The following is an 11,418-nucleotide window of genomic DNA, read 5'->3' as shown; positions in this document are numbered from 1 at the left end:
CCCCTCGCCGTAATTTTGCGTACAACTAAAACAGGCCTAGTTACGCCCCTGGATTTACTGTGTAAAGCTGAAAAAATATCCCTCTTTTATTTTTACCTACAAGTGCTTTGTTTCAATTCAATTATTCCTAACTATAAACTACTTTCGTTTTCACATTTGGCGCGAAATTACGTCACAGTTAAATTCTATATTTATCTTACAGCGCACATGCTTACAAAGTGAAAACAACACATTAACTTAGCTGTCTGCTGTGAGCCGGCTTGTCAGGCGTGTAGATCGTAGAACATGGCTAAACGACTTCAGACATTAGTTGGTGACACGGTGATCAAACTTTCTGGTGACACAGTAGAGGAAGTTAAAGTGGAGTCATTATGTGGGAAAGATTCGGTGATTGGGATTTATTTTTCAGCACATTGGTGCCCGCCGTGTCGGGGTTTTACGCCGCAATTAATTGAGTTCTATAAAAATGAAAAATTGAAAAAGAATAGTGCTAAATTTGAAGTTATATTTGTGAGTTGGGACCGAGATGAAGCGAGTTTTAAGGAATATTTTAGCACTATGCCATGGTTGGCTCTGCCATTTGATCCTGAAAAGAAACACAAGGTAAGGATATAACAGATGACTCATTTAACAGCTGAAGAAGTAAACAGTGTCTCTTTATAAAATTATATGTCCTTCCTTTTTATTTTTGATTTAAATCCTACTTTGACACATTTTTACTGGCGGTTTATTTTTCAGCTCTGTACTACAAGATATGTTTTTTCTTAATTATAATTTGCATACTTTTTTTATATTAAGAAAAATCCTTTCGATTTTAAAAAAAAAATTAGATTACTTGTTTCATACAACTATTGTGGTAGAATATTGACATAGTTCTTAACAGTTATACTGTAAAACTGTAAATAAAGTTCAGTCATTTTAAAAACAACTTCAGTTCTTTCTATTACAAAGTCTTGTATATACTTTCATGTGAATAAAGTTAAGCATTATCCTTTGTTAGTAACATTTTTCAGCAACTACACCATTAGCAGAACCAGACACTTTGAAAAGGAGGGATGCCATCTGGGGTTCCTCAGAAAAAGGCTGGGTGCCAGCACCAAATTTGGATTTTTTTTACACAAGAAATGACAAATTTTCCAAGAAAAAGGAAGAGTGCCAACCCCCTGCACCCTCCCTCCCCCTAGTTTCTCCACTTTAAGGGCCAATCCAAGACACAAGTCAAAGTTACTTGGATGCAAATATTCCATGGGCAGTTCTTGAAAATGAGCCAGCATGTTAGAGATTTTTTGTGGACATGGAAAGTTTTTTTAGATGCTTATAAAATAAGAAAGTAAATTTGAAATTGACGTTAGGAAAAAAAAAGTTTAATGTAAGTTCTTATAGAAAAAAATATAATTGCCATTCCTACCTAAAATCTGCCCACTACCAGTATATTGAATAGGGGTACATGTAGATTTACTGAATCTGCACATATTTCCTAAAAGGGGATGAAAAAAGGTGTGAAACATTGCCTATGTTCTCTTTAATTAGCTAGCATGTTCTGCATGTTCCAACATCTGTCAGATGTCTGTCAAAAAGAACCTGGAAAAGTTTTGCTATCATACTTATGGTTTCTAACAAATGTTTGCAGCAATCAGAGAACGATTACAACATCAAAAGTGCAGCTGTTTTTAATAACTTTACAAATATAATGAGATAGGTGATTTTTTGTTTTCCCTTGAAATTTTATAAATTTTTATATACTTAAAAGTCTTTGTGCAATGGGAAAAGGCAGATGTGCAGGTTGTCTGTCTATTAATTCTTGCCATTTGTTACACAACAAACTGTATCTTAGAGATATGGAAATAAGTGGGACCTTTAAAACTATTATCTACCCCTGACATGTCTTGATAAGAGAACCTGTCGTAAAGTTTGTTTATAGATTTTCAGAACACTTGAAATTGAAATTTTATCACTAAAAAAATAAGATTGAAACTGATAGCACATTATAGATAGGCTATCTTAGTATTATACATAATGTAATATAGCTTATTTTATTGATGGTAAATTCTTTACAAGAATATTAAATACAGGAAGTAATCTGTCTGACTGTCTGTGCTCTGTTTTGATATTAAATTTTCACTGTAGGTAGAAAACTAATTTATTAAGGCCAAAGAAAAAATATGTCTGTTAAAGGTTGGATGAAACAATAAGGTACTGTGAAAGTACTTATATTTGTGGGTATCAATTTTCTTGGTTTAGGAGAAAAGCACAAGTTCTTGGATTCTTGAATACAAGGTTTTGATGATCCTGTCATACAATTTATAGTAAAAAATCCTTTTCATTGGGAACAAAATTACGTTGTTTACCTTACCCACAAAATCCACGAAAATTGGTAACCTACGAACAGTAGGTTGGTAAGTTAAACCATTTTATTTTTAAAAATTATTTATATAGACCATATAGATACTTATTGGAGGATTTCTTGACTTTAAAATTACTCATCTAAGAAATAATAGTTTTTTGGCGTTTCATTAAAAAATACCAATAAAATGTGTTAGGATAGGCAGGGAAAAAAAAGGTAGTCAGGTTCATCTTAAACAGACAAGTTTTTTCTCTGGCCTTAGTACTTGGAATTGGCTGTGAACTGATGGGTTTGAAGTTAGCTATAATTTGCATAATTCTAAGACAAGTGATGCCTTTGAGTTCATGCTCCCATTTGTCTGTCCAACTAGTTGGTAACCATTTTTAATATAAAGTGAAACTTAGCATGTTGAGATACCTAGATCTTGGATCTTCAACTTAATTCATCCACATTTTATTGAGGACTTTTGTTTTTTTCCGAAGTGGACCATTGTTCTGAAACTCTGTTAAGTTCAAAATGTGCAACTCTTGAATGAAAATTTTGATCCCTGCTGATGTTTCCATATGTTTTATTATATATGTAATTTTATACTTTACATAAATTACAGCAATCTTTATTGGACCATTGGTTATTTACTGTTTTAAGTACCGTAAATGTTTAAATTTTCACTATTTTTGCGGTGGACAGAAAACAATGAAAAATAATATGAGCAAAATTTATCTTAACACTATCTAACGCAAACATTTTTTTTTATATCTGCGAAAAATTGATACCAGCGAATGTGTTCACTTGATAGAATCTGCAAAAATTAATACGCGTACAGTACTTTGGGCCAGATATGGCTCATGAAGATTCAGACCTAATGTTCCTTGAATTAATTCACAGACACAGTACTTCCATGTAGTACAAACCAGAAAAAAAAAACATCAGTTTTTTCCAATAAACAGTGGTTCAGTTTACTAACAGCCTCATCTTGTCAAATTAAATGTATGATCGGAATATACTAGAAAATGTACTAAACACTAAAAGGTTGAATGTCTGACAGGAAATATTGTCGTGAATGTACATGAAAATGTACTAAACCCTGAAAGGTTGAATGTCTGATGGGATATTTTGTCATGAATGTACATGAAAATGTACTAAACCCTGAAAGGTTGAATGTCTGATGGGATATTTTGTCATGAATGTACACGAAAATGTACTAAACCCCAAAAGGTTGAATGTCTGACAGGAAATGTTGTCATGAATGTACACGAAAATGTACTAAACCCCAAAAGGTTGAATGTCTGATGGGAAATGTTGTCTTGAATGTACTAGAAAATGTATTAAACCCTAAAATGTTGAATGTCTGATGGGAGTTGTTGTCTTGAATGTACTAGAAAATGAACTTAACCCTGAAAGGTTGAATGTCTAATGGGAAATGTTGTCATGAATGTACATGAAAATGTACTAAACCCTAAAAGGTTGAATGTCTAATGGGAAATGTTGTCATGAATGTACATGAAAATGTACTAAACCCTAAAAGGTTGAATGTCTAATGGGAAATGTTGTCATGAATGTACACAAAAATGTACTAAACCCTAAAAGGTTGAATGTCTGATGGGAAATGTTGTCTTGAATGTACATGAAAATGTACTAAACCCTAAAAGGTTGAATATGTACTAAACCATTAAAAGTATGGACCACCACTAATTTGAACTACATTTCTGATTGTCTCATTTCATGGAACATGCTATAGGACTTTTGCTGTTACTAGTGTTAGTCCTCCATCAGTAGACCAATAAATTAGTAGATGAATCGTCAAATTTCCTATTATAATTCGTCTGAAGTGTTGTTAAAAAAACCAAGTACCATTTAACCACTCATTGCTGTATAATGGCTTCAATCTCAGGGTATGTTTAGTTTGTTCAAACAAAATATAATACCTTTTTTGATGTTCATCATAATCAGTGAATGCAGACACAGTCATGAAGAAATCTTCCTTTGAAATAAAATTGCAATTTAATTAAGTAATCAGCAACAAGAAAATTTACTCCCATATCTTTTCAAGTTGTAATCGAATTAATTGCATTACATTGCAAAAAATAGCATTGCAACAAAAGAGATGCATTAAGTGATTCATTTTGTAGGTTATACAAGAGAAAAATTAAATAATTGTGGAAATACTTCCATAATTGAAAACATCAATTTCCCCTGTTTTATCTTTTTTCCTCTTTTTTTTATAAATGAATTGTAAATAATTCAACCAATTTGATAAAAAAGCGATATTTTTTAGGTTGTATAGTAATGGTTTTTGTTTGTAATTTGGTTATGTTGAAATTTTCAGAATATGGAATATATTAATGTATTTTAATGAGGCCAAAAAAAAGATGTTTTGTTTCCTGCTACCAATAGGAAAGAGAAATGATAGGTAGATAAGGAAATTATTTTATTTTCCAAAAACATTTTACATTGACTTTATGAGGAAATAATGTATACTTAACAGTGCTTGTGCAAAAATTGCCATAAAATGTTTAGGTAGACATGCAAAACAAGGGTAGTTGGGATAGCCTGAGGAAATGGTCAGCATATGCTGAAGTTCTTTTAAGATGCCAAAGTACATTTTTATACATTTTCTGTTACAAATGTTTTCAAATAAGGTTTATTTGACTTTTGATGAAGTTTTACAATAAAGTTCCACTCTTTAGGTAAGAAAATAAGATCAGAATACCACCCACCATAGAACTAATATTTACCAGATTTAGTAAGACTTTCAGTGGGTTATTGACACTGCTGTATGCAAATTAAATGTTTTTATGTACATATAAGCAGTTTAAGTATATATACAGATACCCCATCTGGAGCCCCATGCAGAGAAAATCAAATCTTTTATTAATTCAGAAGAATCATGCACATGCACTTTCTTTTCACCTTTTGTTTGATGATGTTGATCAATTTAGCAGATTACAACACAGGTAAAAACAGATTGACTCACTTCATCAAAAATTTTAATTAAAAAAATTATTCATGATCAATAATGCATACAATGGGTTTTTAATGATTTTTTGATGATGTAATAAATTTGGCATTGGTGCATTCCTTTCTAAATTTGTGATATATATGATTGTACCTCACCCCCTCCCTTTAAAAATATCTGAAGTATTCCTACTGATTGATTGATTATTGGGGTGCAGTGCCCAAGTGTATTCCTGCTGTGAAATCTAAAAACTGAGAGAATGACAAAGCAAGTACTATCCAATCAGAACTCCTCATCCTTTCTAGATACACAAAAGAAAAACCTCAAAGGCACTTGGAGAAAGATTCTGTCCAGAATTTGAACGATCCGATTCTAAAATTGTAGTTTTACTGGTTGAAATTTTTCCTAGCTCCTTGCTTTGCCCCATATTTCTTGACAGGGTTGTTGTTCTTTATTTCTAGTGATATCTAACCAGATTTTTTAGCGCTACCTAGTGGATAGAACTTTGAGTCGCGTTTGATTACAATTCCGGCAATTTTTTCAAGTTCTCCTTTCTGCATCCGAGGTTATTTTTAGTAGTGGAAATGACCAAGTAGTTCTCATTGAACAACTACCTTTAAAAAAGTAGATGATGCTTTTTCTCACATGGTTCATTCCAAATCCAAAATTAGATTTAATTTGGTGAACTGTATGATTGCTTTGTTTTTTATAACAGTTATTTCATTGGTTCAACAAGTAAGCTTTTTCCAGTTATTCAATATATAAAAGATTATTCATAAGTCAATATAAACTTGATTGAAAATATTCCTGACACAAATACTCCTTGCGGAGCCTTGAATTTCACTGTTGCTATCACTTTTATCCAATGAAATGCGAGGTTGTAAGCTTCATTGTTTAGGTTGCCATGGTTAACCACAATTGGTATCATGTGGTGTCAAAGTGAACTCAATACTGACTGCATTGGAAAAATCTACAGCAACTTGTGAACATAGGTACAATGAAATGTATATCTGCATTTCAGAGTATCAATTCGATTTCACTACGCATATTTTCAACACTCAGAAAAAATGTATTTCACAATGACTGGATTTATTTGGTCGATTTATTTCTGTTATTTTTTCTTGCCTGCAAAATTGGTCTGAAAATATATGGCTTTGTAGAAATTAGTCGGTTCACATATATCAGTTTATTACTTTTTTGTTTGTTTTTGATGATGATCATTCTGTTACCCTAGATTTTATTACTTTAGTTGTGGGGGCCTTTCAGAGCTTACTGAACATTGTGTTGAAAACCTTTTGGATTTAGGTTACTGATGCATTTGTTGTGTTTCACAATATCTCTTCTTTTTTCCAGTACTTACATTAGTGTACTAAATTCTGTGTTTTTGTCAAGACTGCAATGGTTTGTTCAGTTTTTCAAATCTAATTAAAATTTGACCTATCAATTGTTCCATTGAGTCACTCCATGAGGATCTAACAACACTCCATTCTACTTTCTGTTTAGATGACCTTTTTCAGAATTCTTGGGCTTTTCCCTTTGAATAATCCTATTTAAATCGTGAAAAATGAATTATGATTGGCTGATTAGAAAGGTCATCAGAACAGAAAGTAGAATTGAATGTTGTTATATCCTACATGTAGATTGAGTTTTTAACTCAGAAATGGCTTTAAGTTAATGCATGTTATAGAAACTTCATTTTATTTGGAATTTGAAATTGTAGTTCGCTCGAATGTTGAAAACCATATAAAACCAGTAACCAAAGAATACTAACTCTTCCACTGTTTTTACTCCCAGTTTGCCAACTTAATTATGTATATTTCCAGTTAGACTCTCACTTTCTGATGCAGGATTCTCCTGTTGGAACTTTCATGTAAGATGCAAAAAATTTTCACCTTAAAAGTACTTGCAGATTTATAAAATAGACTTCTGGAACAGGGTTATGTTGCTACAAGATTGAAGTCATCACCACAGAAGTTTTATGGTCGTTATCATGAACTCGTGGATTGTTATAGTGTATCCATCAGCACCATGAAAACTGATTTATTCAACGGGTCATAGTTTTCCTTCCCTCGTTTGTCTACTCCGGACTTGACTTTTTATGAGCAACTCGGCGGGTGTTTCTAGAAAAGCAAAGGACGCTTACCCTACCGGTGCACCTGGTCCATGCTCCCAGTTTTTAGTGGAGTCCGAGTTGCTCATTTGCTTTTGTTACTTTGTATGTATGATTTTAGTTACTTTATGTTCTTTGTTGTGTATGTCTGTTTTCCATGTCTGGTCTTTGTCCCTGGATTACATTCTTTTGATTACCGCTATAACCTTGGTTCCCTTGATTACTTTTTGAATACATGCTGTTTTAGGATGAGTCCATGACGCTAAATTTTTAATCTTTCAAAATATTACACCTTTATAAATGTCTGAAATCTCTGAAATAGCAAAATGTATGGTATATTGAATACTCAATGCTTCATATTATTCTTGGAAGAGTAATCAAGGGAACCAAGGTTCTAGCTGTAATCCAGGGACAAGGATCAGACATGGAAAACAGACAAACACAACCAACTAAGAACATAAAGTAACTAAAATATAACTGTAAAAAGTAACTGTATGGTCTATCATGATCATCATGAACAAAAACTGGAAAAAGTTGGTCTTTAAGTTCTAATGTAGTAATAATGGATGTAGTAGCAATGCTAGGTACTTTGTCCAAAAGTAAAGCTTTCTATTTTATAGATTTGCACCATTGGTCTTTAAGTATAATATTTAATTGGGTTTTTTTTGTGTAAGTATTTGTTCAACAGAAGAATTCTGTACATTAAAGGAACAGATGATTGCATTTCTTATTGCAATTTTTTCCATACTATGGCAAACAAAAAATTACTTGTGTGTTTCCTATTGCATGGTTGAAAGCAAGTGTTATTAGATAGGCAGGGACATTTTTTCACTATTTTTGATATATATTGAGTCAATGGGAGAAACATTCGGACTTTTACAATGCTTATTGAAAAATTACAAAAAATATTTTAGGTACACTATTTAAGCTGAAAAAATAGTGTGGGTAGGGTAACAGGAAACACACATCTTTTTTAATTTGGCCTTCAGTACAGTATTTGCCACATCAATATGGATGCTTCAAAAATTTATATCATTTGCCTTGTTCTCAAAGGAGTCAACTATTTGAATTGCAGGAAATGAATTTTAAAAGATTTTTTTTTTTTTTTTAGGAATTTCCGTAATTTTCATGATTGCCGTACCAGGAGCATTAAGTCTCGACTTATCAGGTTTTCGTAGAAGTTATGTCATTGTTACATAATCTAATTAAAACGTTCATCTGACCCTTTGATGTTCGATAGGGACAGATCAATGACAATTTAATCAGGAACTGCAATAAATTTTAAATTAATAGAGACATTAAAACTTCGCCATTTCCTGAAAATTTATCACTCAATAATTTTGTCTTTAAGCTCCAGGCTGATAAAATGATCCAATTTTTTGGGAATTGTTAATTGGTTTGACTGATAAAGCATGGATATTTAGACAAGGCATTGGAATTATTGCCATCTTAGTGCCAGATATTGACCCTCCTTTTGAGTTTCCATCAGACCAGTGAAATGAATTGCCCCAAATAAAAAGCTGCACTCTTCTCGAAAACTTTGTTCATAACCTTATCAAATATGGTATCAGGAATCCCTTGGTTCTCTTGATTACTCTTTCAAAGTGAAAGTTACAAAAAATAGCCCAAAATTATTCTGAGTGAGTTTTATTGTGACTGCTTTACAATTATTTGATTATAAAACAGTCTGAAGGTTTTTTTTATGTTCACTTCATTATTCCTGCACTCAACATGGAATGAAAAAACTACTTGGATAAGGTGACTAGTATATGCTAAGATGAAATCTTAGAATTGGGCAAAATGTATGTAAGGTGTGGCACATATAGGAAAAAATGCAGAGATTTTATTGCCATAACTAATTAATTATACCTGGTAACCACCAGAAATAACCATCAAAGTGTTTGTAAAATATGCCTTTTTAAGATATCGATAGGTCAAATTAAGTTGAATTGCATGACAGAAAAATGGCGTGGAAAATGTTCCAGCACTCTTTCCCTATATAAGCAGTAAAAAAAAATATCTGTGTCACAGATGCTTCCGGATAAACTTAAATAGCTTTCTGGTTGTTTTTTTGATGTATTGAATAAATTTTAGGCAAAAATGACTAAATTGGAGAAAATAATGTGCCACCCATTGCCTGATTCTTAAACAGAATGGTATTTAAATGTACTGGTATAACCCAAGGGTTCAAGTTAAATAGTTCTATGCTCTCAGATCACATTTAAGGAACACGAACAAGTTCCTGATAAGTAGGTGAAGTACATGGATCTGTTGTCCAATTCCTGGTTAAGATAAGATTTGAATGTACAGATATAGACACTACATGTAGGTGAACGAACTGGTTCAACTTGCTTCTCGAAAACCTAGTTCATAACCTTATCAAATATGGTACATGTATCAGCAAACCCCATAAGTCATTCAGATGGAAAAAAACGAGAATGGTGCACAATTGCATTATACATGTATATAAAGATCTGTTAACCTTTCATCAAATTCTATTATGCGGTTTTAGAAGAGTTCTCTATTAGAAGATGGTACATAGAAAAGTCAGTAATATGAGAAAGTTAGTAATACGGTAAAAGCCATTCTCACAAGGTCAATGGTCATGTTTCATTTGTGAAACCCAGACAAAAACAGGCTATCATATATTGATCCACTAACTGGCAAAGTGAATTTTTGAATTGTTTTCATTGTTTTCCACTGAAGAAAAATCAGTGGGCTAAAAGAATTGGCTTTTTTGTCCTTCTGTCCTGGCCAATGTAATTGTACTGTGGAACCCTGGGTAAACTGATCACCTGTATAAACTATACATCTTCAGGTTTCCTCAATACTTTTTGAACCTGTGTAAACCAAACACTTGTCTTAACCAATCATATCTCCCTGTTCAAAAGAGGTTTTGTTAAGACAAGTTAAACTATATTTTTAATATTCCTGTCTATTGGTTTTAGATCAGAAGGTCAAAGTCACCATTGCTTAAATACCATGTCCTGTTACCCCCTTTTGTTTTATTTGGGCTAAATTTGTGGGACTTGATACATGAGAAGGCTAAGATGATCTTGCTTTTCTGAAAGAGAATTGAATGATTGCATAAAGGAATAACATTATTGACAAAGGACTCCAAAGGGAGATCATCTAACTTAAAGGTTTAGCATATAGCTTTATTTGAAGTGGGTAAATATTCAGTTAATCTAGTTATTTTGTTATATGATCTTTTTATGCCCCCACGACAAACAGTTGGGGGTATATTAACTTACCCCTGTCTGTATGCCTGCCTGCCTGCCTGTCTGTCCGCCTTTCCGTTCATCTGTCCGGATTACACATGATCATGGCTTGTCCGGCTATCTCCTCGTACAATTTTTTAACTACATCTAAAATATTTTACAGGCTATTTCTACACATGATGAAGTTGTGCAAGGCCAAAGGATTTTGATTTTCGTGAAATATTACTGAAATTGGTGATAGTTACACTTGGTCGTTTTACTCAGAAATATATGAATTTTGATTTGTCTGGCTATTTCCTAATGTAGTTTTTGAACTACATCTAAAATATTTTTACAGGATGTTTTTACACATAATAATGGTGTACTTGAAGGTCATAGGATCTTGATTTTTGAAAAACTGGGTTATTGTTGGACTTAGTAATTTTTGTCAGAAATATACCCCAAGCAACAAAGTTAGGGATTTGTTATTGGGGGTATTTTTTATGAGTCCATCAGTCTGTCCATCAGTCCTCTTTTTCTCATCACAGATATTATTGCATTGCTTAGCCTGACATATCAAATATTTACTGCATCAACCAACAGTACATAACCTTTCTGAATCTTCAAACCATGTCTTCATACAAAAATAAACATGTTCTTTATTTGGCAAATCTGGCAAGTGGCGCATCATTAGTGTCTTAGAGACACATTTGATTTACTAAAAAAAATCACTACTTACAAACGACATGGAAGTTCCTGTGACAAACTGGGCTTCTAGTTTTTTGTATCCAGTTCAGATATGAAAACT

The 11,418-nt window shown here is 32.7% G+C and overlaps 1 protein-coding gene across 1 annotated transcript in view; it reads left to right on the top strand.

Moving 5' to 3' along the window:
- Positions 1–202: 202 nt before the first annotated feature.
- The window catches only part of LOC148606521 (nucleoredoxin-like), a 37,092-nt gene continuing 25,876 nt past the window's right edge, over positions 203–11,418 (top strand). Inside the window, exon 1 of the mRNA XM_088545387.1 lies at positions 203–603. Within this exon, the coding sequence (XP_088401513.1) occupies positions 286–603 (318 nt within the window). The 5' untranslated portion in view covers positions 203–285. The remainder of the gene's footprint in view (positions 604–11,418) is intronic.

This window comes from Perna viridis, chromosome 9 (assembly GCF_037379345.1).
Source record: "Perna viridis isolate PV_CMFRI_1.1 ecotype Kerala chromosome 9, ASM3737934v1, whole genome shotgun sequence".
NCBI lineage: Eukaryota > Metazoa > Mollusca > Bivalvia > Mytilida > Mytilidae > Perna > Perna viridis.
The sequence above is the reverse complement of the archived record's forward strand: the minus strand, read 5'-3'. Positions and strand labels throughout refer to the sequence as shown.